The sequence below is a fragment of the Bos indicus x Bos taurus genome, chromosome 15, assembly GCF_003369695.1.
Source record: "Bos indicus x Bos taurus breed Angus x Brahman F1 hybrid chromosome 15, Bos_hybrid_MaternalHap_v2.0, whole genome shotgun sequence".
NCBI classification, from domain to species: Eukaryota; Metazoa; Chordata; class Mammalia; order Artiodactyla; family Bovidae; genus Bos; species Bos indicus x Bos taurus.
Genome location: NC_040090.1, coordinates 17,173,790 through 17,200,065, shown reverse-complemented (window position 1 = coordinate 17,200,065; position 26,276 = coordinate 17,173,790). Strand labels below are relative to the sequence as shown.

The following is a 26,276-nucleotide window of genomic DNA, read 5'->3' as shown; positions in this document are numbered from 1 at the left end:
AATCAAGAGAAAGTAAAATGGTGAGGATTTTGAGCAAGAGTCGACTGACCAAGTACTCAGGTTTACTTGGTGCCTCCTTTCTAACCAGGAGGGGGCAGCACGAATACCAACGGAAATCCTTCTTGACCATTTGAATTTGACATTTTTTTTTTTTTTTAGCATTTTTTCTTTTTTGGCCAAACTTCCTTTGTAAAAATTTAGCAACTACAATGTCATCATATTTACAAGCAGAGGCCAGAGAGGAAAATCTAGTTTACTTGAAAGATTTAGAGCTTTCAGGAAGATTCCGGAAGACCGATCCAGATGGCAAAAGGCTAGAGAGAAAAGTCTTTCCAGTGTGGGTTTGCACCCGAGGCTAGGAAAGCAGGTCAGGGTAATAGCAACAGCAGGAAAAAATGGTGTTGGTCCGTGGCATTGATGACGGCCTTCTGTGCCCAGCGAGAGCTTTCTGAGGGCGAGGAAGTGGGTTTATCTTTCCAAACAGGATAGCTGGAGGAGAAGGAGGCACGTGACATCCAGCCTGAGGGAGACCTCGCACAAGGTCAGTGATGGGAGGAAGGGAAGCATTAATGAATCACAGAAAAATATGCTGTGTCAAATCCATGCCAAGGGCTGGGTGGACCTCAGGAAGGAACGTGATTGCAGTGTACCTGGAGCCGGGTTGCTGACCTGAGGACCGTGTGCCTTGGATAACATCTTCAGGAAGTTTGTGCATACCCTGAATTTGTGCAGAATCTGCCTGGTGGCTCAGATGGTAAAGAATCTGCTTGCAATGCAAGAGACCCAGGTTCAATCCCTGAGTTGGGAAGATCCCCTGGAGAAGGGAATGGCAGCCTGCTCCCGTATTCTTGCCTGGAGAATTCTGTGGACAGAGGAGCCTGGTGGACTACAGTTCATGGGATCATAAAGAGCTAGACATGACTAAGCGACTAACACAGAAAAATAAGCACGTTTTTCTAGGGGGGAACATCTATAGCTTTCAGGAGTATATGACCCCCAGAAAATCAGAAACAAGTAATCTGTGTACACTCCCTCCATCTCTGGGATCAAAGGTACTCTCTCTTCAGAGCTGAAATCCTTCTGCCCTACAATTGTGGGCACCTCCTTCCCCACAATTGGCAGAAAACCCTGTTTGGATGGAACAACAGGGTCTCCAGCCTATCTCCTGGGTGATGGAGGGCTTAGCAGGAGGTGTGGGTGGCTCAGGTGGCAGAGACTGAGTGTTCAGGGGAAAGCTCTTTGGCACAGCAGAAAGCTGGGACGCATCCAGGTGAATCTATCAAGGCAAAATTTCCACTTGGAGATGTACTCTCTTTTCTAAAAGTTTAATTCCTCCCGTGGGAGTCTGGCAACACCCAAGGCTGACTAGAACTGCTGCTTGAAGAGGCTTATTGGCACAGCGGGAGCTTCATGTTTGAGCCCTATGAATCTCTTTATTATATCCCATTTCTTCTGGGAAATCTTAAAAATAATTTGTTTTTTTTCTTTTAATTTTTTATTGACGTATAGTTGATTTGCAATGTTAATTATTGCTGTATGTGCTTAGTCCCTAAGTCATGTCCAACTCTGCGACCCCATGGACTGTAGCCCACCAGGCTCCTCTGTCCGTGGGGATTCTCCAGGCAAGAGTACTAGAGTGGGTTGCCATGCCCTCCTCCAGGGGATCTTCCCAATCCAGGGATTGAACTCAGGTCTCCTGTATTGCAGGCAGATTCTTTACCAGCTGAGCTACCTGGGATACCCCATTGCTGTATAGCAAAGTGATTGGATTATACACACACACACACACACACATATATATATATATATTCCTTCTTTTATATTATTTTTCATTATGGTTTATCATATAATATTGAATATAGTTCTCTGTACTACACAGTAGGACCTTGTTGTTTATCCATTCTATATGTAATCAGTTACATCTGCTAATTCCAACCTGCCACTCCATTCCCCCGTCAGCCCCCACACCCTTACCAATCACAGATCAGATCAGATCAGATCAGTCTCTCAGTCGTGTCCGACTCTTTGCAACCCCATCAATCGCAGCACGCCAGGCTTCCCTGTCCATCACCAACTCCCGGAGTTCACTCAGACTCACGTCCATCGAGTCAGTGATGCCATCCAGCCATCTCATCCTCTGTCGTCCCCTTCTCCTCCTGCCCCCAATCCCTCCCAGCATCAGAGTCTTTTCCAATGAGTCAACTCTTCTCATGAGGTGGCCAAAGTACTGGAGTTTCAGCTTCAGCATTATTCCTTCCAAAGAAATCCCAGGGCTGATCTCCTTCAGAATGGGCTGGTTGGATCTCCTTGCAGTCCAAGGGACTCTCAAGAGTCTTCTCCAGCACCACAGTTCAAAAGCATCAATTCTTCGGCGCTCAGCCTTCTTCACAGTCCAACTCTCATATCCATACATGACCACAGGAAAAACCATAGCCTTGACTAGACGAACCTTTGTTGGCAAAGTAATGTCTCTGCTTTTGAATATGCTGTCTAGGTTGGTCATAACTTTCCTTCCAAGGAGTAAGCGTCTTTTAACTTCATGGCTGCAGTCACCATCTGCAGTGATTTTGGAGCCCCAAAAAATAAAGTCTGACACTGTTTCCACTGTTTCCCCATCTATTTCCCATGAAGTGGTGGGACCAGATGCCATGATCTTCGCTTTCTGAATGTTGAGCTTTAAGCCAACTTTTTCACTCTCCACTTTCACTGTCATCAAGGGGCTTTTTAGTTCCTCTTCATTTTGTGTCATAAGGGTGGTGTCATCTGCATATCTGAGGTTATTGATATTTCTCCCGGCAATCTTGATTCCAGCTTGTGTTTCTTCCAGTCCAGCGTTTCTCATGATGTACTCTGCATAGAAGTTAAATAAACAGGGTGACAACGTACAGCCTTGACGAACTCCTTTTCCTATTTGGAACCAGTCTGTTGTTCCATGTCCAGTTCTAACTGTTGCTTCCTGACCTGCATACAAATTTCTCAAGAGGCAGATCAGGTGGTCTGGTATTCCCATCTCTTTCAGAGTTTTCCACAGTTTTTTGTGATCCACACAGTCAAAGGCTTGGCATAGTCAATAAAGCAGAAATAGATGCTTTTCTGGAACTCTCTTGCTTTTCCCATGATCCAGCCACAAGTCTGTTCTCTATGTCATGAGTCTCTTTCTGTTTCATAGGTGGGTTCATCTGTGTCATATTTTAGATGCTGCATTAGTGATATCATATGTATTGTGTTTCTCTTTCTGACTTACTTCACTTAATATGATAATCTCTCGTTGCATCCATGTGGCTGCAAATGATATTACTTTGTTCATTTTTATGGCTGCGTAGTATTTCTGTGTGTGTGTGTGTGTGTGTGCCATATCTTCTTTATCCACTCGTCTGTCGGTGGACACGTAGGCTGTTTCCACGCCTCGGCTATTGTGAACAGTGCTGCTATGAACACAGGGGTGCACATATCTTTTTGAACTGTAGCTTTATTTGGATATATGTTCAGGAGTGAGATTGCTGTATCATACAGGAATTCTAAAAATAAACATTTATTACAGTATTGATTACAGCTGAAGAAACCTGTGAACAATCTGAGGGTCCATCAAGAGTATGACTGATATGATCAGTATTTTTACCCATATTCTGTATTTGATCCTGATGTGTGGGTTTTCTACACCAAACAATTCTCTAGTCCTCTGTGGATAGCAGCTGGGTATCCTACAAATCAATTCACTTTTGACCCCAAGTTAGTAATTCACTAATTACCCCAAGTTAGTCCAGCCCCACAGGTTAAGGGCTCAGTCTCACAAAATTGCCTTCCTCGTTTCAGATGTACTCAATCAAAAGTAGTGGGTTTCCAGGTTACTCAGGCTTCTGTCTGACCTAGCTACAAATTGGGAGTTTCTAGGATCTTCTCCTTAGGTTCAATAATTTGCTTTGCTATAAGGGCTCACAGGACCTGGGGAAACACTTTACTTACTATTACCCGTTTATTACAAAGGATATTTTAAAGGATACAAATGAACAGCCAGATGAAGAGGTATTTACAGGGAGGTCTGGAAGGATCCTGAACACAGGACGTTCTGTCTCTGTGCAGTTTGAGGTGTGCCACCTTCCAGCACGTGGGTGATCTTACCAATCGGATGGTCTCCAAACCCTTCCATTTTTCCATTCAGTTCAGTTCAGTTCAGTTGCTCAGTCATATTCTACTCTTTGCAACCCTCATGAATCGCAGCACTCCAGGCCTGCCTGTCCATCACCAACTCCCGGAGTTCACTCAAACTCACATCCATCGAGTCGGTGATGCCATCCAGCCATCTCATCCTCTGTCGTCCCCTTCTCCCCCTGCCCTCAATCCCTCCCAGCATCAGAGTCTTTTCCAGTGAGTCAACTCTTTGCATGAGGTGGCCAAAGTACTGGAGTTTCAACTTTAGCATCATTCCTTCCAAAGAAATCCCAGGGCTGATCTCCTTCAGAATGGACTGGTTGGATCTCCTTGCAGTCCAAGGGACTCTCAAGAGTCTTCTCCAACACCACACTTCAAAAGCATCAATTCTTCGGCGCTCAGCTTTCTTCACAGTCCAACTCTCGCATCCATACATTTTTCCATTACATAGACACAATTAATTAAATCTCTGGTCATTGGTGATTAACTCAATCCCCAGATCCCGCCTCCCCTCCCTGGAGGTAGGGGGATTTGTGGGGGTCCCTCTAGTCACATGGCTGGTTCCTCTGGCAACCAATCCCCATCCTGAAATGACCTAGGGAACCACCAAGGGTCACCTTATTAGCATTGACTCAGCTTTGGTTGACAGGGGTGTATAATGAATAACAAGACTCCTCTCACCCCTATTACATGGGAAACTACTAGGGTTTTAGGAAGCTTTTGTCAGGAACCAGAGAGAAAGAAGAAATACAATATTTCTTGTTGTTGTGTTAGTAGCTCAGTCGTGTCAGACTCTTTGTGACTCCATGGACTATAGGCCACCAGGCTCCTCTGTCCATGGCATTCTCCAGGCAAGAATACTGGAGTGGGTAGCCATTCCTTTCTCCAGGGGATCTTCTCAACCCAGGGACTGAACCCAGGTCTCCCGCATTGTAAGCAGATTCTTTACTGTCTGAGCCACGAGGGAGGTCCATATGTTTATTATATCATGGTGTCACAAATACTGAAGTCATAGAATAAGTTACAATTCATCCATATTATGAAACATTAAATAGCTTTAAAAAGAATGTTAGATCCTCTGGTGTGACCTAAGAGGTGGCCATGATACTTTGTGACAATATGGATTGGGATGTCATATATAGGGCAGACCTGGCTTCGATCCCCCTTGAATAGTGTGTATATATTTTATAAAGATAGGTCCAAGCTGTTATTGTTGGGTACCTTGGGCAGAAAAAAGGTAGCAAGGAGGTTATTCACTTTTCTTTATTCATTTCTGTTTTGTGTGATTTGAGATGGAACACGTGCATTGCATTTTTTGTCATTTCTTTTTTGAACTCCCCAAATGACATAACTATTGGGAATTCTCAGCTGTGTGGGAGTGCCTTCTGTACAGTGAGACATTTGTGACTTTATTGAAGGAAGTTTTAGTTAGCCACAAGTTGCAGAGAAATCAGTAATTGGTAAACCAACCAACAAACAAAACCAAAAACCAGAAAAAAAAAGTAACTCAGTTTGAGACAATGATAATGAAAGCACTACCAAATCAGGTCCAGCTGGCTGCTCACTGCTCCAAACTCAATGAAGAGAGAGAGAGGGAAATGTTGGCAGAAAGGAAAGTTGCTTTTAATCAAAATGCCAGCAATGTGGGGAGACCGTGGGCTCAGTGTCCCCCTAAAACCATCTCCAATGATTCTGCTTGGTCATGAAAGTTTTTAAAGGGAAAAAAAGGAAACAATCTCAGTTAATCATTGAGTTGGAGCTCAGATCCAACTACTGTGTGCAGGCTTGTTGATCTCTTGTGATTTTTTTCTTTAAAAGGTTTCTTGTTCACAGAATTTGTTCACAAGATTACTGAAGGGGGAGCAGGGGAAGATATCTGGTCACCTATTAATTACCTATTGTGTGATCAAAAGGTCTGAAAAGGGTGCTAGGACTGGAGGTGAGTAGGGTATGGGGGTGTGCAGATTAAAGTTAGTGACAAGACCAAAGGGTGCCTCCTGCTGAGAGCTCTTTCCTGCAAAAGCTGCTTACAGAAGCATGATTTTATGATAGAGGGTCAGTCTCACTCTTTGTACCAGTCATGTCAGGGCTCTCTTTCTAGCCTAGGGTGCTGGGATATTAGACACACATGAGAAAACTAGGTGATCGCGGAGGACAGAGGCTGGGAAGGTGAAGGTCAAGGGAGTTCCTGTGAGAGGAGTAGAGTCTGCTGAGCCAGAAGCAGAAAGAGCAGGCGTCGGGGTGGATGTGGAGAGGAGACCCATCCGCTCACAGAGCCTCAGAGTCTGTGGCTGAACCACGGCGACCCATCACCTCCTGTTAAGCAGGGAACAGTCCAGCCACTGGGGGTACTGGATAGGATCAGACTAAGGGATCCTTACATGGCTCCTGTCTAAAATAGTCTAGAACAAGCTGGTCTCAGCAGAACTTCCATGGGCCTGAACTCAGGGCCTGAACTCTGGGGTGGACAGACCTGGGGTAGCAGCTAGCCCAGCAACCTTGGCCCAAGTTTCTGAACCTCTGGAAGCCTTCATTTTTCCTCTGTAAGAGAGAGAAAATTAATTATGATACTACCCCGTATTTCATAGACTGATTATGAGAACCAAATGAGCCAACACACATTTAGCGCTTTCTGTGACTCCTGGCACAAATGAATAAGCGCTTGGTAGATATTAATAGTTTGCTGTCATGACAGTCATCACTGGGGTTGTTACACAACTGCCAGATGACTCTTGGTTTACTCTTGACTGTGTTAACTTTTGGTTAACTTTTCACCTCGTAATCTTTGACAACATCAGACTGGTCTTGGCTTGGTTGTATTCTTTCTCTAGAGCTGTTTTCTCACCTATAAAAGCCTTCTTGGCACCTGCTGTCCCCATCTACTCAGGCAGATGAGGTATGAAAGACCCTTTTACACTGGGAGTGTAAAAGGCAGGATGCAAATGAAAGGTGACATGATACCCAAATCTTGCTCCTCCTTCAACCAGTTAAAGTCCTGCTTCTTCTGACCACACAGTAGCTCCCTTTTCAAGACTTCTAGGCATTTTGGTGTGGGCTGGTAGTTGAATGGATGTGCCACAACCAGAAGTGAGATCTTGGAGATCAGGAACTTTGTCTCATGTATTTTCAAGCGAATAACTATAAAAAAGAGATGAGTTGAAAACTAATCATTGATGCTAAATTCAAGGAGATTGCTGTGTGTCAGATATGGTGCTAGATGCCCTCACACAGAATTTAAATGTAATATCACAGCACCGCTCTGAGGTATGTATCTGTGTTCCCACCCTACTGATGAAAAATGAAGTTCAGGAAAGTGATTAAGTAGCTGGAGGAATGAAGTACCACCCATGTATCCATATATGAAGAGGCTGACTCTTTCCTATTTTGTTAGGGCTCAGTATCAGCAGGCTCAGAGTAAATATGTAGTATTATTTAGTACCCCTCTCTGATGAATTCAGATTTAAGAAAGTGTTATTTCTAGAAGCAACAAGGTTAAAATAGACAGCAAGACAAATTACGGACTGTACCCCGCCCTTTCTGTTTAGCCAAAGAACCCAGCGCTCACGTGGAGCTGTACCCGGGGCGGTGGGGGAGGGGAAGCGGGAGGCCCTGCAGGCCCCGGGTTTCCTGCGGGGGAAAATCCAAGCGCTGAGTGTCCCGACTTCCTTCTGGTCGATTGTTCAGGGGAAGGAAGGCAAGGGGCCTTCTGTTCTTTCTCCGGAATCCCGTGATGCCCACACTCTTCGGCAAGGGGCCCCTATCCCCTCACCCAAACCCCCACACCCTCCTGGGAGCTCTCCAGCTCCTGCTCCTGAGGCAGGGAGGGGTGAGGAGGGAACTCCTGGTGGGAGTTGGGGTGTCTGTGTGTGTGTGTGTGTGTGTGTGTGTGTGTTGCGGGGGTGAGGGGAGGGTTACAACTTCCTTTGTTTTCTGGTGGATGGCAAATTTAGCGTATCACTTTTTAAAAGCCTATCATTTTTTTAACTCGACCTAAGACACCTTGGGGTGGTCCAGATCCATCTCTTTCATTTAATAACCAGAGAAAGGATTGTGAGACCTACCCTCCCCTACAGGTTGCCTAGTCATTCAGTCCTGTTGGACTCTTTGCCATCCCATGGACTGTAGCCCACCAAGCTCCTGGGTCCATGGGATTCTCCAGGCAAGAACACTGGAGTGGGTTGCCGTTCCTTTCTCCAGCCTTCCCTACAGAGGAGTCAGCAAAGGAGACAGCCCAGCGGCATCTCTGGCTTTGACCTCCTGCCACGTGCTTTTCCTCCATCGCCTTTAGCCCATCCTCACTGCTGCTGGGGGTTTCAGCTCTGCACCGCTGAGCTCCCAGGCTAAAGAGAATAGATTTTGTTCTGTCTCAGTTTAACTTCCCAGATTTTTTCTGAGCTAACAGAATTCCATCACAGATCAAACGCGTGTATCTGCAATACAGTCATTTAAAAGAACAGATCTTCAAGTCAAACTGCCTTGGTTCAAATCCCAGCTGTGCCCCCTGCCAGCTGTGGAATCTGAAGTAAATCACTTAACTTCTCTGCCTCAGCATCCTCATCTATAAAATAGTGATCATAAACAATACTAATGGGGTTGTTGTGAAGACTCCGTGACTGAATACTTGTAAGGTGCTTAGAACCATGCCTGATACATGGTGTGTGCCTGCTAAGTCCCTTCAGTCACGTCTGACTCTTTATGGCCCTATGGACCGTAGCCTGCCAGGCTCCTCTGTCCATGGGATTCTCCAGGGAAGAGTACTGGAGTGGGTTGCCATGCCCTCCTCCAGGGAATCTTCTCAACCCAGGGAGTGGAACCTGCGTCTTTTACATCGCCTGCATTGGGAGCAGTTCTTTACCACTAGCACCACCTGGGAAGCCCCTGGCACATGGTAACCAGCAGATAATCAGTTATTAAATAACTACCTCAGTATCCAGGTCATCTCTGTTGTTGATCTGGTTAGTTTCTATGTTGCTGGGTCCCCTGGTCGCCCTTATCCTGATAAACTGCTTTCATTTTCTTCTGTTATATAATTCCTGAGCCTTTCCAATAGTTCTGTGGCTCAGATTTCAAGGGAAAAATGGAGAATTATTATTACTTTATTTTGGAGGACACTTTTAGCTCCCTTTATTTCCGCCTCTTCATTACAGTCTGAATTGGATAACTTTTTATACCTACAGACTCATCACCATGTTTTTCTAAACAAAGATGAGTCCACTCCTCACTCCCCTGCCATTACAGCAGTGGACAATGCCCATAAATGTGCTCATCGTGTGCAAGCAGCCGTGGGACTTCCCAGGTGGCACTAGTGGTAAAGAACCTGCCTGTCAATGCAAGAGAATTAAGAGACGCTGGTTCAATCCCTGAGTTAGGAAGATCTCCTGGAGGAGGAAATGGCAACCCACTCCAGTATTCTTGCCTGGAAAACCCCATGGGCAGAGAAGCCTGGCAGGCCACAGTCACGGGGATCATAAAGAGTCGGACACGACTAAAGTGACTTAGCACAGCACAGTAGTCTTTTAATAATTTTGCCTTTTCAGAGGAGGAAAAACTTTTCCTCTACCTTCTTAGATTCTGAGTCAGGACTGTGAATTAAGCTGACAGACAGAGCAACAGGAGAAAAGCATACACATTTTGTTTGATATCAATATTTGAATGTGAAAGAAGTAGTAATCTCTGGGGGCTTAGATATCATTTTAACAAATGGTGTTAAATTGTGGAGAAGTAGTTAGACAAAGGAAAGGGGATTGGGCTTCTAGGGTGGTAAACTGTGGGAAAGTGAATAGGAAATATAGGGGAAACTAATGGAACATAAGGGTTGTTTCAGTTCAGTTCAGTCGCTCAGTTGTCTCCCACTCTTTGCGACCCCATGAACTGCAGCATGCCAGGCCTCCTTGTCCATCACCAACTCCTGGAGTCCACCCAAACCTATGTCCATTGAGTTGGTGATGCCATCCAACCATCTCATCCTTTGTCGTCCCCTTCTCCTCTTGCCCTCAATCTTTCCCAGCATCAGGGTCTTTTCAAATGAGTCAGCTCTTTACATCAGGTGGCCAAAGTATTGGAGTTTCAGTTTCAACATCAGTCCTTTCAGTGAACACCCAGGACTGATCTCCTTTAGGATGGGCTGGTTGGATTTCCTTGCAGTCCAAGGGACTCTCAAGAGTCTTCTCCAACACCACAGTTCAAAAGCATCAATTCTTCAGTGCTCAGCTTTCTTTATAGTCCAACTCTCACATTCATACATGACCACTGGAAAAACCATAGCCTTGACTAGACGGATCTTTGTTGACAAAGTAATGCCTCTGCTTTTGAATATGCTATCTAGGTTGGTCATAACTTTCCTTCCAAGGAGTAAGCGTTTTTAATTTCATTAAATTGGGTTATTTTATAAGTTTTTATAATAATTGACTGAAGTTACTTAGCAGCAGCATAATAAATTATATATATAATTTATAAAAATTAATTTATAATAAATTAAATAAGGGTTATTTGAATAATGTTTATTTGTGCAAGCCCATTTCCATCTCAACTCCCCATCTCGGGTAATAAGAATGTTCTTTTCCTCCTGGTACCAGGAGGGCACTTTCTCAGGAGAAATGTATGCCTTGTGCAGCTTTCAAAATTTGTTAAAACTAGGGGATTTAAGAACTAAAAGGGGTCCCCTTTATCCACACCCCTTTCACAGGTGAAAAGTTGAGCCCAGCCCTTTTCTGTAGCACTAAATCATGTTAGTTGTAGGTTTCAGGACCAGGAGTTACATCTGTGGATCCTCAAGCTGTTCCTTTTCCCCATTCCTTCCATTCAAATAAGAGGGTGACCCTGGATTACGGTGCTTGGCACTCGGCTAAACAGAGGGCTTATACATCCCTGCCCCACCTCAGCCTCCAGGACTCCAGCTTCAGAAAGAACAAACCCTTAGACTGGTTTCTCAGTCTCAGCACTATTGACACTTGGACCAGATAGCTTTTTATTTTGGTGACTTTCCTATGTACTGGAGGGTGTTTAATGGCATCCTTGCGACTAGGTGCCACTGGCATCCCTCTCCCAACCCCCAGTCATGAGGATTAAAAATGTTTCCGACTCTGCTAAATGTTCCTGGCATGGTGGCGCTGGGGGTACAAAATCACCCGAGTTTGAGAACCAGTGCCTTCCGTCAGTCTGTTTACAATAAGCTCCATCATTGCATGGGCCCAAACTCATAAATTGTTTAAACCTGAAGCTCTAAGATCATTCCTTGAGAATACAATGATTACTTTTTTTTTCAACACCTTTAGAAAGGTATTTTGTTCATTTATCCAGACCAGTATATATATGCCAGGAGTTATGGAAGTTTTTAGACACGCAGGGGTGAATGAGATGACTTTAAAATGTTTCCAGTCTAAGTTAGTGATGAGGTGAAAGTGAATGCTCTCCTCCAGTCCCAAGGGGAATGGGAGAAAAGAGAGAAGGCAGAAAGGACATTGGCAGTCACATATCTTTTTCTCTCTCTGGGAAAATTTGGAGAACATACTGCTGCAGAAGTCAGCATAGGAATTGAGCTGCTGAGAACGTAGGCTTTGAAGGCAGATGCACCGGTGTTTGAATCTTGGCCTAATACGACTTGGGCAAATAACCTTCTTAACCTCAGTTTCCTTATCTGTAGAATGGAGACACTAACAATATTCAGCTCATGACTGTTTTGAAGATTCAAGAAGATAATACTTCTAAAGCTCTGAGTACAGAGCCTGGGACCTGGTAAACACTCAGCAGTCCTATTGAAGCTTCTCTAATCGTCTTTCAGCTTGTTTTGTACTTAGGAAGAAAGGTAAGTTCTGGACATGACATATCTACTGCCACCAAAGACAGGAGGGGGTCACTGGGGTAGTTACTTCAGCTTCAGTCTTTTGATTATCCTTTATTTAATGGCTTGTTAGTTGCATGTTGCTTTGTTTTGAGGTGTCTTATGATTTATTACTAAATCCTTAATTTCCTGTATGCGCAAAAGCAGGGAAAGCATTGAGCATGTTGCTGAGAGATTTGCTCATAATGGAAATGAAAGTAGAGGTCATTTTTTTCAACTGAAAGTGAGAAAAAGAATTGTGCATGTGCATTTGAGGTGAAGTGAGAACGTGGGACAGTGATGCATATAAAGTGCTGAGAACTGAGCTGGGCACATAGTAAACACTCAAGAAATTTCTCCCATCTTTGTCATCATCATATCATCATCATGTCGAATGAAGAGGGCATTGTATTATATTTGGAAAATGTTGAGCTCATGTATTCTACAGTTATCAGCCTGAGGCAAGAAAAAAAGAAAACCAAAATGGAAAAAAAATCGCTACTAGGAGGCCAGAGCAGAGTGTCAACCCTAGAAGCCTCATGCAAATTTAGGAGTAGGCTAGGCTTTGGAAAATGCAAGGGCTTATACATTTCCGTTCGCAGAAAGTGGAAAGTGTTGCTTGGAGATTTCTATCACAAGCTATGGTGATCCATGAATTTAAAGCTCATTTGAATCTGTTCCTCATTAGAAAGAACCTTGGGTGAATGGGGTATGGATCCTATAGGCTGCTAAGATACTTATGGAGACCATCTGGGGATGGACTGTCAATTGCCTCTATAGATTTCCAAATTGATCTATTTTAAAGAAAAATGCCTGAGAGATGTATGAGAGCAGCAAGGAGAAATGGGAATGTCAGAGTGCCAACCAACCCTTCCGTCTGGTGGCTATGTGAACGGACATTGCAAGCTTAAACTCTTCTCAGTCTTCTTAGGTTTACAAATATTATACTAACAACAGCAACTCATGCTTATTGAGCATGTAATATGTGGCAGACAGTGTTTTAAATATATCTCATGGACTTTCACCCCAACTCTGTTAGCTGGCTACTGTTATGTTTCCAGTTTAGCTGAGATGCAAGGGATCCAGCTAGTCAGTTGTGCAAGCAAGAGATGAAGTAGGCAGTCTGGCTCCAAAGTCCTTTCAACTACTGAACTTACAAATGGCTTTTTAAGACCTGACCTACTTTTAAAGTATAAAAGCTTCATATTATCACGATGACTATCACTATTAGGGAAGCACAGTCATTGACGTCAAAGAGAATTATGACCAAGTCAAAGCCATTTGATTTAGGACAGGCACATCATTGACCCTTGAGTGGGTGGTTTCTGTAAAGCGCTGGGATGACAGCCAGACTGCAAGGGCTAAGGGAGTCAAGGGAGGTGAGAAAAGGGAGGCCCCGATAATAGATCACTTCCAGGGGTTTGGCAGTAACAACCAAGAAAGAAATAGAATTACAGCTACAAGGAGCAGCTAGCCATGGGAAGGCTTTCTTTTCCTTCTCCCCAAGGCAACGAATGCATGTTGGAGGAAAGGAAAGGGGGCTGATGGAAGAGAAGAGGATAAAGATGCTGAAAATGGAGCAAAGGTGTTTCAAATGAATGTCAGGGAAGGGATGGTGCTCAGGGCACTAGTGGAGGGTTTGATGCCCAGCTGTATTTGGAAGAAATATTTTGGACTTTACTTGTTAATGATCCTAGATGAAGTAGTGGTTAAACTTTCAGTAATCTGGACTCACACTGTCCTAAAAGCCCTGGTGTGTATGATCCATTATCTAACTATTTGGAGAATTGGGTGTATGTCCCACAGCTACTAATAAACAGCTCTGTGATCTTGGGCAAAAAAAGTCTTTTCTTAGACTTCCCTGGTGACTCTGTGGCAAAGAATCTGCCACAGAGATTATAGAAGACACAGGTTCAATCCCTGATCCCGAAGAATCCCACATGCCTCAGAGCAACTAAGCCTGCACCCCGCAACTACTGAGCCTGTGCTCGAGAGCCCGGGATCCACAATCACGGAGCCCACGAGCTGCAACTCCTGGGCCTGTGTGCCCTGGAGCCCGTGCTCCGCAACAAGAGAAGCCGCTGCACACCGCAAGTGGAAAGCAGCCCCTGCTCACCACAACTAGAGAAACGAAGCAGCCACAAAGACCCAGCACAGCCGAAAATAAATAAATAAAATTGTAAGAAAAATTCTTTACAAAAGTCACTTCTTATCTCTAAGTCTCAATTTCCCCGTCCTGTAAAGTGGTAGATTTGAATTTAAGATCCTGGATCTTTTGCACTCGCAGCAGTACTAACTTTTAATATGAGTAGAAGAAGGTCTATTTTAGGGGGAGGATTCATACCTCTGTTGTGTCATTTTTTGTCTGAGTGAGAGAGAGGTTGCAGTCCCTTTCTTCTGTGCTGGAGAGAGAGGTGATTTGACCAGCATTGTAAACTGCTCTGTATTGTATTTATAAAGGTGTATAATGTTCATTGGGCTGCCCAGGTGGCGCTAGTGGTAAAGAACCCGCCTGCCAATGCAGGAGACATAAGAGACGTGGGCTCAGTCTCTGGGTCGGTCAGATCTCCTGGAGGAGAGCGTGGCAACCCTCTCAAGTATTCTTACCTGGAGCATCTCATGGACAGAGGAGCCTGGTGGGCTATGGTCCATGGGGTTGCAAAGAGTTGGACACGACTGAAGTGACTTTGCGCGTGCACACACATAATGTTCATTGAAATTGACTTATTTGTTACCAGGATTCTAAGGCCATCCTTCTAAACACCATAAAAACTTTGCTCCTTTATTAACTATGTACTTATCTTAGCCTCAGAAATATCAAGAAATATTACCAACTTGTTGCTAGAAAATGCTGTGTCGCTGTCATTCAAATGCGTGAATCCACCCATTAGTCAGGGGTTGCTTATTGCCCCAAGAGCCTGGTTCTCAGGAAGGAGGGGCAATCGCTGTATTTATGTTGCCAACCATCAGTTGTTAACAGCATTTAATAAGTAGAATTTCCCCCCAACCATCAGAACTATAAAATTCAGCTCAGCAAAAGCATAGAGTGCCCACTATGTGTTAAGCACGAAACAGGAAAATGGGGATCACAGATATCAGCTTGGCTGATAGAAGCCCGTAACCACAATAAAAACACAAAACAGGAAACCGTGATGAATATCTGGTGCGCAGCCATTTGGAACACAAGGGGTGCAACCTTTTAGCTAGAGGGGGGTGTGTGTGTGTGTGTATGTGTATTTGTGTAAAAGGCTGGGTTATGTGGAAGGCACCCAGGGGTAAACCTACTTCTGTCTTGCTATGGATGTGTTATTGATCAAAAACACTTATGCCTGGTGATCCAGCAGCTCAAACCACACACACACACACACACACACACACACACAGAAGCAGACTGCTACCTCTGTAGCGTTTTGGTATATTCATGGCCCTAAGTCAGCAATCTGATGCAAGATGCAGGCAGTATTCTGCAGTAGCAACTCTCAAAATGTGGTCCAGGGACCTTTGAAGTTGCCCTCAGGTCCTGTCACACAGGGCCCCCTGCTCAGAAGGGCTAGTGCTCCGTTTAAGGTTGCGTTGTGGCTGTCTTGAAATTCTAAATAACTTTTGACCAAGAGACTCCTCCCATTTGCCTGCAAACTATGTACCTGATCTTAGTTGCTTGAAACCCTTCCATGGGATCCGTGAGTTCAAAACTATTTTAGTAATAATGATGATGATGATAATTTTACTATATTATTTGCCTTTTCCACTCTCCTATCACTCAAGTATGTACACAGTGGAGTTTTCCAGAGTCTATATGAATTGGAGCTCTATTGCATCAGATCAAATGCAGAAGCAGATACGAGAATCCAGCTATTTACTCTGAAGCCAGACATTAGAGAGATCTGCAGATTTGAAAAACAGTGCCACTCAGCTCACCATATATATTTTGCTTTTGGAAAGCAGTTTTCATAAATGTATTTTAATTTTGTTAACATGAAATATCTTTTTTTAATGGTTTTTAAGTGAATCAATAAATAGCTATTTAAATTTTCCTCAGTTTTATCTTTTAATATATTAAATATTGGACTTCCCAGCTGGCTCAGTGGGTAAGGAATCTGCCTGCAATGCAGGAGATTCAGGAGACAGGGGTTCAATTCCTGGGTCAGGAAGATCCCCTGGGGGAGGGCATGGCAACCCACTTCAGTATTCTTGCCTGGAGAATCCCATGGACAGAGGAGCCTGGTGGGCTACAGTCCATAGGGTGGCAAAGAATCAGACATGACTGAAGCGACTGAGCACGCACGCATATTAAATATCAATAGACACAACTCACAAAAAACAAAAATTTTGAGGATCATCAATAAGTTTTAAGAGTATAAAGTGATTCCGAGTCCAAAAAGTCTGAAAGCTATTTAAGGCTGTCTGAAAGCTATTCAAGGCTTTATAGGTATTTACTTTTTCTATTATAGGAAAGAAATCATTGAAGGGATGTGACCAAAGATACAGTGTCCTTGTTTATACTTGTACTAGTCAGGGTTATCCAGAGAAACATAACCAATCGGAGAGATTATATACATAAATGGAGATTTATTATAGGAATCGGCCCAAATGACAACAGAAGCAAGCCAGGAGGCTGGAGACCCAGGAGAGCCAGTGGTGTAATTCGGCCCAAGTCTGAAGGCCCAAGAGCCAGGAGCACTGATGTCCAGGGTCAGCAGAAGAAGGGTGTCCAGGAAAACTGGCCCTTCTTCTGCCTTTTGGTCCATTCACACCCTCAGTGGATCGGAAGAGCCCACCACATTGGAGAGGACTATCTTCTTTACTCAGGGTTCCTGTTCAGATGCAAATCTCTTCCAGAAGACCTTCACAGACACACTCAGAGATAATGTTTTACTCATTGGCTAGGCATCCCTTAGCCCAGTCAGGATGACACATAAAATTAACCACCACACTTGCTCATTTATGGAGGTAAATCTATGCCTAGGAATCTAAAATATGACGCAAATGAACCTACAGAACAGAAACAGATTTGGGGTTACCAAGGGGGAGGGAGGGGGTGGGGGTGGGTGGGAGTCTGGGATTAGCAGATGCAAACTAGTATATTGGGCTGGCCAAAAGGTTTGTTCAGGTTTTTCCATAGTATCTTATAGGAAAGCCCGAATGAACTCTTTGGCCAACCCAACACACAGGCTGGATAAACAACAAGGTCCTATTGTATAGCACAGGGAGCTGTATTCAATATCCTGTGATAAACCATAGGAAAAGAATATAATAGGCTACCTGGAGGGGGTAGCCTATCCCTTCTCCAGGAGATCCTCCCCATCCAGAAATCAAACTGGGGTCTCCTGCATTGCAGGTGGATTCTTTACCAGCTGAGCTCCCAGGGAAACCTGTAAGTCAACCATACTTCAATAAAATAAAATTTAAAAAAATCTACCTCTATTGGGACAGACACAACCTTTTCTTTACCCTTGAACTTCTTCAGAATTTCCCAACGTCGTCTAACACAAATCACTTATTTCTACTTGTTTTTCTTCCTTTGGATAGGCTTCAGAGTGGCAGATCTGGTTTCATCTAGCCATGGGAGCTTCCCAGAATGGAACGGCTGCCCTGAGAGGCAGTGAGCATCTTGTCCCTGAAAGGGTCCAAGCAGAAGCCACTTCTGGAGTGGGTGCTGGAAAGGATTCGGGCATGAGGCAGAGTTGGGTGAGTGACTTCTGAGGTCCCTTGACATTCTGGAGCATTAGTTGATGAGAGGGTCTTCCCTTACCTAGTCCAGACTCACAGGGCTAAAGTCATAGCGAATGGTACACATATCTTACAAGGAAAAAAGAAAGGAGAGAGAGAAGATAGAAGAAGAAAACGGAAGCAGAGGAGGAGAAGAGGAAGAAGAAGAGAAGAGGAAGAGGAAAAGGAAGGAGGAGGAGAAGAAAGAAAAACAAGAAAGGAGGAGAAAAAGGATATTCCATCAGATCAAAGCAGTGCAGCAATCACTAGAGTTTCTGGTCTTGCATGCAAGGATCCAGGCACCAGCTGGAGTTGAGAAGAGGGCTTTGGAGTGACTGACGCAAAGGAGAACCGGGTAAGCAGGGTAGGGTGGGAATGAGAATTGCATGTTCTCATTCTTATGACTCTGACTCACTGAGATGGACTTTTTTTTAGGTCACTGATCCCTCCCTTCCCTTTATAAGGCCCCTTTCCTCCACCTTTAGCACCAAAGCACTGACGTGCTTTCCCCACTTGTCTTTTGGAAGTCCATCTTGTGATGGAACGCTAAGGTGCTTGGCTGATAATAGTTGAACACATTACCCTTGGAAAAAAAACAAGGGGAGACAGAATCTTCAACCCCAGGAACAAGTCTCCCAAGCAGGAAATCTTAGACTCTGGGCAAGCAAAAGAGATATTTTCAGGATAAGGACATTTTTTTCTAGAACTTCTCAAACCATACCTGCTGTTTTTAAGGGGTCATCAGAGATGGGTCCCTTTCTCTCTCCATCTGTGTTTCTTTCTTCATTTATATTCTTCCTCTATTCTTCCATAACAGCTTTTCCTAAGCCTGTATTATATCCCAGGGGACTTCCCAGATGGCTCAGTGGTAAAGAATCCATCTGTCAATGCAGGAGACGCAAGTTCAATCCCTGGGTCGGGAAGATTCCCCTGGAGGAGGAAATGGCAACCCACTCCAGTATTCTTGCCTGGAGAATCCCATGGACAGAGGAGCCTGGTGAATTACATGGGGTCGCAAAGACTCAGAAGAGGACTGAGCGACTGAGCATGCACGATTGTATCCCAGGCATTGCCTAGGTTTGGTGATTCGAAGATAAATCACACGGCATCACTGATTTCCTGATCTGTGAGCAGAGACAGGTGAACTGATCTCTGTAAGGCGCTCACACAAATGCTGCAGGGGAGGGTGTGCAAGGCCGGGTGCCCAGGGTGGATGCAAAGGAGGGTGTGCAAAGTGCTGGGCAGGCCACCTGGGGCGGAGAAAAGGGCTAATCCTGACCTGGCGCCTGGAGGGGGAAGTGGTATTTTATAAGGGAGAACAGGGCGCTCCAGGCCCAGAGAGGTTGTGATGTGCCCAACTTCACAGTGCTGTACTGGGGACCAGCACTGAAATCTAGTTTGTCTCCATTGCCTGGCCCCTTGATTTGAATGCAGTCCCACCTTTCCAAGATTGCAAGCAGCTCAGTGTGACTTGGCGCACTGCAAGGTGAGTGAAAAGAAAGAGTAGCTGGAGATGAGGCTGGGATCCAGCCAGCTTATAGTATTCCTCTAGTCACACTGGCAGACAGAATAAGGAGGTGACCAGGGACCAGGAAAAAGTAAAACCCAGTGTTTCAAGGATGTTCAGTTATACTCATGTTACAAGATATTCAGTGTGTATTCACGGAGTCCCTGCCCTGTGCCCAGGCAGAGGGCGCTCCCACCGTGTCTCCAAGCTCACTTCCATCCAGCAAGGCTGGGGGTAGACTTACTGTGCTAAGCGGCATCCACTGTTAATAGTGCAGGGTCACTCCTATAGATGCTATGGTTGCTGCTTCTCATGCTTCCTTTGAAGACCTTTTGCCCCTTCTCCTAACAAATAACTGCCTTTCCTTCCTCTGACTCCCTCTGTTAGAGGCACAGAAGGGCGCTGAACTGACCCACGACAGGGGCAGGTTTCCTGCAAAGTCAGGAGGAGGGGCCCCAGCTCCTAGACCAGTGGAGTAAGCTACCAGGTTCAACAAGAGACTTGGTTTCTTCACTTCCCAGCCTTTACCTGGCTGATGCTGGCTGAGTGCTTACTGTTCCAGAAACAGCCAGGGCCCAGGCAGAATGGCTCACCCTCCCACAAGAATGCAAAGAAACAATTGGCTATTAATTTCCAGTAGGATGAGCAGAAACCCTTTCAGCCAGGAAATCTAAATTGAACAGCAGTTAAGTCATTCAAGCTCCCTGACCCCTGTTTAATTTCCAGGACTGCAGATGGCTCTGAGTAGGAACTCGGAGATCATTTTAGCCACTGGTCTTGGGAGGGTATTTCACCTTTAAATGAGGTGCCTGCCTGTTCCCATTGGGCTTCATCCTGTAGGGGTTAAGCCTAAGGACTAGGGAGCAGACTGCCTGGGTTTGAGTTCCAGCTCTGCCATTTGCTGTGTGACTTTGAGCAACTAAGCTCTCTGTGCCTTGGTTTTCTCATCTATGAAATGGAAATAATGGAGAAGGCAATGGCACCCCACTCCAGTACTCTTGCCTGGAGAGTCCCATGGACAGAGGAGCCTGGTGGGCTGCAGTCCTTGGGGTCGCTAAAAGTCCGACACGACTGAGCGACTTCACTTTCACTTTTCACTTTCATGCATTGGAGAAGGAAATGGCAACCCACTCCAGTGTTCTTGCCTGGAGAATCCCAGGGACGGGGGAGCCTGGTGGGCTGCCGTCTATGGGGTCGCACAGAGTCGGACACGACTGAAGCAACTTAGCAGCAGAACACTGTTTTGATAACTCAGTTGGTAAAGAATCCGCCTGCAATGCAGGAGACCCCAGTTTGATTCCTGGGTTGGAAAGATCCGCTGGAGAAGGGATAGGCTCCCCACTCCAGTATTCTTGGGCTTCCCTTATGGCTCAGCTGGTAAAGAATCAGCCTGCAATGCTGGAGACCTGGGTTCAATCCCTGAGTTGGGAAGATCCTCTGGAGAAGGGAAAGGCTACCCACTCCAGTATTCTGACCTGGAGAATTCCATGAACTGTATGGTCTGTGGGGTCCCAAAGAGTTGGACATGACTGAGCAACTTTCACTTTCATACTGTTTTGCTGTATTTTGAAGATTAAATGAGTTGGTACTGGTGATGTGCTTAGACCTATGTAAACATCTTTAAGGGTTAGATTAATAAAGCAGATAAAATTATCCAGCTGTGTGTGGTACCTGCCTCTTTTCCTTCTCTTGGGATATCTGTAATTGGCCAGATGGAATACATGTAGCTAAGAGGTTAAAAACAGGGATTTGGGCAGTCAAACTGCCTCAGTTCTGGCTTCCCAGGTAGCACAGTGGTAAAGAACCCGCCTACCAATGCAGAAGACACAGGAAATGAAGGTTCAGTTCCTGGGTCACAGAAGATCCCCTGGAAGCAGGAAATGGCTACTCATTCCAGTATCCTTGCCTGGAAATTTTCGTGGACAGAGAAGCCTGTTGGGCCTCAGTTCATGAGGTCTCAAAGAGTCAGACATGACTGAGCACTCACACTAGAACTAGAATAGCTGCCTCCATTCAAATCCTGACTCCACCACTTAGTTAGAGGTTGTCATCTAATCTCTCTGCTCCTCAGTTTCTGCATCTATAAAATGGGTTTGTAATTGTACCGACTTCTAGGATGGTCATGGGGAGTGAGCTGACTCATGTTCTCAGTGCAGTAAGTGACATGTACTAAGTGCTCACCAAATTTTAGCTGTCAGTATCAGGCAGCGCCCTCCCTGCCCCCACTATAAGTGCTGTGTCAAAACAGCAATTGTGATTGCACAAGTAATAATAACGCCAAAGCTAACATACAGAGCACATGTGGCCAGAACCTCAGGCCAGCTCCTTGAAGCTGGTTGTGTGCTAGCTAACCAAAATCTTGGCAGTCGGCGAGTCATGGGAGAGCTCAGCTATTTGGCATTTAAGTCCTGGCTCTCCTGCTCACCAGAGGTGTGCTGTTGGGCAAGTGAGCATCTCTAAACCTCAATTTGTTTCCTTCCTCCCACTCTTCCTTCCTTTAATAAATATTTTTAAGTGTCTATTCAGTCGAGGCACAGTGCTATGTTCTGGGTACTTCCCAGATGGACAGGCCCATGATGCATCACAAGAAGGCTGTGCAATTAAGCAGGCCACCCACTGTCTGCTGGGAGCCTAGCCTTCACGTGGTACCCATGTGCTCTCAGCAAATATCGCTGCTTATGCTAACTCACTATCAAATGCCTTGATCACATCTGCATCTGCTCTCATCAGCCTTTCTCCTGAAGGAGGTGATTGGTTCTTATTCTTTTCTCCAGCCCAGATGAGATGCATAGGTCAGAAGGAGTGATTGTGCAGGTTATTCATTTTGTTTCTGTAGTCACAGCGAAGCAGGCAGACGTTTCCCCTGTAAATTTAGGATACTATCATATATTCGTCATCCAAGAAATTAAAAAGCTGAAAGCAGAGTCTGCCAGGAAGCCTCTACTACTACCTCCCTGTGATCTTATTTAGTCCTGGGCTGTCTTCAAAGCAAAATTTGACTGACATGCAATTCTTCAGTCTAGGACAGCATTGTACCAATTGTGCTCTATGGAAAATTATATCCTTAAGCTGTTAATAGTATTCCATGAAAAGAAATGAAATTATTGAATGTTTCTTTCCTGCAGTCCACCCCCAAGTTCTTAACATACAGATGCATGTTGCAATATTGTATGCTATATTTCCAAAGATTGTTTGAGTGAGGAACCTTTCTCCAGCAACACTAGCAACATCTTGTGGCTTACTCTTCCTCAGAGAAGAGTTTGAGAAATGTCCTAAGTTAGACTTCACTGATGAAAGTCATGCAGAAACACCCAAACTCTGGTAATATGAGTACCATACTTAGAAGAGGTGGAACAGACATTGAGTGATGTCAAATCAGAACTGCCCCAGTTAACGCCAGAGAGTGAACAGAGAATTCTCTGTGCACCGTGGCCATCCACACTCTGGCTTGGCTTACCATGACCGAGTTGCTAGGGATAGCTGTCCAAGTGGACAGGGTATCCGGCTCCTGTTTACTTTCTCCTACTGCAGAATTCTCCTTATTTCCCACGTCCAGCAGAAAACCTCCCTACAGTTGGTGGTTTGGATGAGAATATTTATCTTCCCCAAACAGCTCTGCAACTTCCCCTCCCTAAATTGGGAGGTCGAGATGACTCAGGGTAGGGAAGAACTTACAGTGAGAAAGAAAACACTGTTATTTGTGGTTATTTCTACTTCTGACAAGTTGCGTGACCTTGGGAAAGGAATCAACCATTCATTTAAGCCTGAATTTCTTCATCTGTACAATGGGGATAATAATAGCACCCATGTCACAGAGTTTGTTGTCTGAGGAGTGAGGTACTGCTTGCAAAGCACCTAACACAGTGCCAGCACATCGTGTGTCTGCAATTAATATTCATGTCACTTGTAACTGTTGCTAGTGCAGATTCCACGTGTGTGTAAGAGACAGAGAGAGAGAGAGAGAGAAAGCAAAAGAATGAAGAGAGGGAAGTGGGAGGCATATGATGCAATGTTTAAGGTATAATGGGAATTCCATCTTGCAGAGGAAGATTTAGATTAAAATGGCAAATGAATAAATTTCCTACTAATTATCTCTTTCACTTAAAGAGACAATTTATCAATGTGATACTAGGCAGAGTCCTGGAAACCAAGATTACTGGTTGAAGTGAAGTGAAGTGAGAGTTGTTCAGTCAAGTCTAACTCTTTGTGACCCCATGGATTGTAGTCTGCCAGGCTCCTCTGTCCATGGAATTCTCCAGGCCAGAATACTGGAGTAGGTAGCCCTTCCCTTCTCCAGGGGGTCTTCCCAACCCAGGGATCAAACCCAGGTCTCCCACATTGCAGGCTGATTTTTACCAGCTGAGCCACGAGGGAAGCCCAAGAATACTAGAGTGGGTAGCCTATTCCTTCTCCAGTGGATCTTCCCAACCCAGGAATCACTGGTTATACATTAATTAATGCCCTAGTTTATATATCAGGGGCCTCCCAGGTGGCTCAGATGGTAAAGAATCTGCCTGTAATGCAGGTGACCCAGCTTCAATCCCTGGGTTGGGAAGATCCCCTGGAGAAGGGCATGGCAACTCACTCCAGTTTCCTTGCCTGGAGAATACCCATGGACAGAGGTGCCTGGTGGGCTACAGTCCACGGGGTTGCAGAGTCAGGCATGACTGAGTGACTGACTCTTTCACTCATACATCAGGCTCTGGAGAATTTAGTTAGCATGAGTCGGTCCTCAGAAGATTACTTTGCATGGGATACACCTTGTGGCTGCATCATGGCACCCAGGACGCTGAATTCAAGGTTAGAGGCTTGTGAGATGGGTACTGATTCTGAGGAAAGAGGAATAGATTGCCTTGAGGAATTTTTTTCATCAGGCCTCTTGACTATAGCCTGGACAAACTCTCTTGGTCAGAAGTCTTTTGCTGGACAAGACCATCTCTCTTACCTTGCCTTTGAAAAAAATAATTTTATGTATTTATTTTTGGCTGGACTGGATCTTTGTTGCTGCGCAGGCTTTTCTCTAGTTTTGGCGTGCAGGGGCTACTCTCTCATTGTGGTGGACGGGTTCTCATTGCGATGGCTTCTCTTGTTGCAGAGCATGAACTCTAGGGTGCTTGAGCTTCAGTAATTGGGGCCCGTGGGCTCAGTAGTTGCTATTCCCAGGCTCTGGAGCACAGGCTCAGTGGGGGCTGAGTTGCTCCTCAGCATGTGGGATCTTCCCGATCAGGGACTCAACCCTCGTCTCCTGCACTGCTGCTGCTGCTGCTTCTGCTGCTGCTGCTGCTAAGTCGAGTCAGTCGTGTCCGACTCTGTGCGACCCCATAGACGGCAGCCCACCAGGCTCCCCCGTCCCTGGGATTCTCCAAGCAAGAACACGGGAGTGGGTTGCCATTTCCTTCTCCAATGCATGAAAGTGAAAAGTGAAAGTGAAGTCGCTCAGTCGTGTCCGACTCTTAGTGACCCCATGAACTGTAGCCTACCAGGCTCCTCCATCCATGGGATTCTCCAGGCAAGAGTACTGGAGTGGGGTGCCATTGCCTTCTCCAGTCTCCTACACTGGCAGGTGGATTCTTTACCACTGAGCCACGAGGGAAGCCCTCCCTGAGCCTTTTTCTTTATCTTCTTTAACACTCCTCTTCCTATCCCCTTCCTCTCCCCCTCCCTACCCCAACAGAAATTAGCATAAACTCATTGCTGCTTTTCCCATTTGTCTTTGGAATGCAGACTACTATCTTTTGTTGTTACATTTATGTGATTCTGCTCCTTATTTTTATCTATGTTTGAAGTGGGAGCATGTGAAAGTCGTTTTAGGATTACCATTTTATTGCCATATTCTTGGACCACTTGAAAAGTCTCCTTTATACTCAACAGTACTTTTTTAACACGAGAGTATATTTGCATTGCAGTAATACAGCAATCATGAGAAACGCTGGACTGGAAGAAGTGCAAGCTGGGATCAAGATTGCTGGGAGAAATATCAATAACCTCAGATATGCAGATGACACCACCCTTATGGCAGAAAGTGAAGAGGAACTCAAAAGCCTCTTGATGAAAGTGAAAGTGGAGAGTGAAAAAGTTGGCTTAAAGCTCAACACTCAGAAAACGAAGATCATGGCATCCAGTCCCATCACTCCATGGGAAATAGATGGGGAAACAGTGTCAGACTTTATTTTTTTGGGCTCCAAAATCAGTGCAGATGGTGACTGGCAGCCATGAAATTAAAAGACACTTACTCCTTGGAAGAAAAGTTATGACCAACCTAGATAGCATATTCAAAAGCAGAGACATTACTTTGCCAACAAAGGTCCGTCTAGTCAAGGCTATGGTTTTTCCTGTGGTCATGTATGGATGTGAGAGTTGGACTGTGAAGAAAGCTGAGCGCTGAAGAATTGATGCTTTTGAAGTGTGGTGTTGGAGAAGACTCTTGAGGGTCCCTTGGACTGCATGGAGATCCAACCAGTCCATTCTGAAGGAGATCAGCCCTGGGATTTCTTTGGAGGGAATGATGCTGAAGCTGAAACTCCAGTACTTTGGCCACCTCATGCGAAGAGTTGACTCATTGGAAAAGACTCTGATGTTGGGAGGGATTGGGGGCAGGAGGAGAAGGGGACGACAGAGGATGAGATGGCTGGATGGCATCACTGACTTGATGGACGTGAGTCTGGGTGAACTCCGGGAGTTGGTGATGGACAGGGAGGCCTGGCGTGCTGCGATTCATGGGGTCATGAAGAGTCGGACACGACTGAGCGACTGAAGTGAACTGAATACAGCAATCATGAGTATAAAGAAAGGTCGAAACACATGTGAACCAAATTGGAAATCAAGCACAATACTAGGCTTTACAGTGAAGGCACTGGGATTATTTATCTAGGGAAACAAATGTTATGGACAATAAACACACATCAGTCCCTTGTTCTTATATAGCACCTCATTACTTTTCTCTTGCTAGTAAAAAATGCCCTACATTGTGCTAAGCACTATGCCAAATATTTCACATATCTCTCATAAGCTTCATTTAGACTTTCTAACATCCCTGGAAACCAGGTTGTATCTGCAACTGAGATGCATGGATTAAGGAACTGCCCTGAAATA

At 45.1% G+C, this 26,276-nt stretch overlaps 1 protein-coding gene across 9 annotated transcripts in view; it reads left to right on the top strand.

Annotated features, from left to right (window-relative positions):
• PRR5L (proline rich 5 like) overlaps positions 1–26,276 on the top strand; it is a 158,308-nt gene that overhangs the window by 41,011 nt on the left and 91,021 nt on the right. For 6 of the 9 annotated variants that reach the window (XM_027562647.1, XM_027562646.1, XM_027562642.1 and 3 more), the window contains one exon: positions 17,498–17,656. The exons of 1 other annotated variant lie outside the window; for it this stretch is intronic. In XM_027562647.1, the coding sequence (XP_027418448.1) occupies positions 17,531–17,656 (126 nt within the window). In that variant the 5' untranslated portion in view covers positions 17,498–17,530. Of the gene's footprint in view, positions 1–11,791; positions 11,954–17,497; positions 18,033–26,276 lie in introns of those variants that run through there. 2 more of the 9 variants (XM_027562643.1, XM_027562649.1) reach the window with 2 other exon arrangements.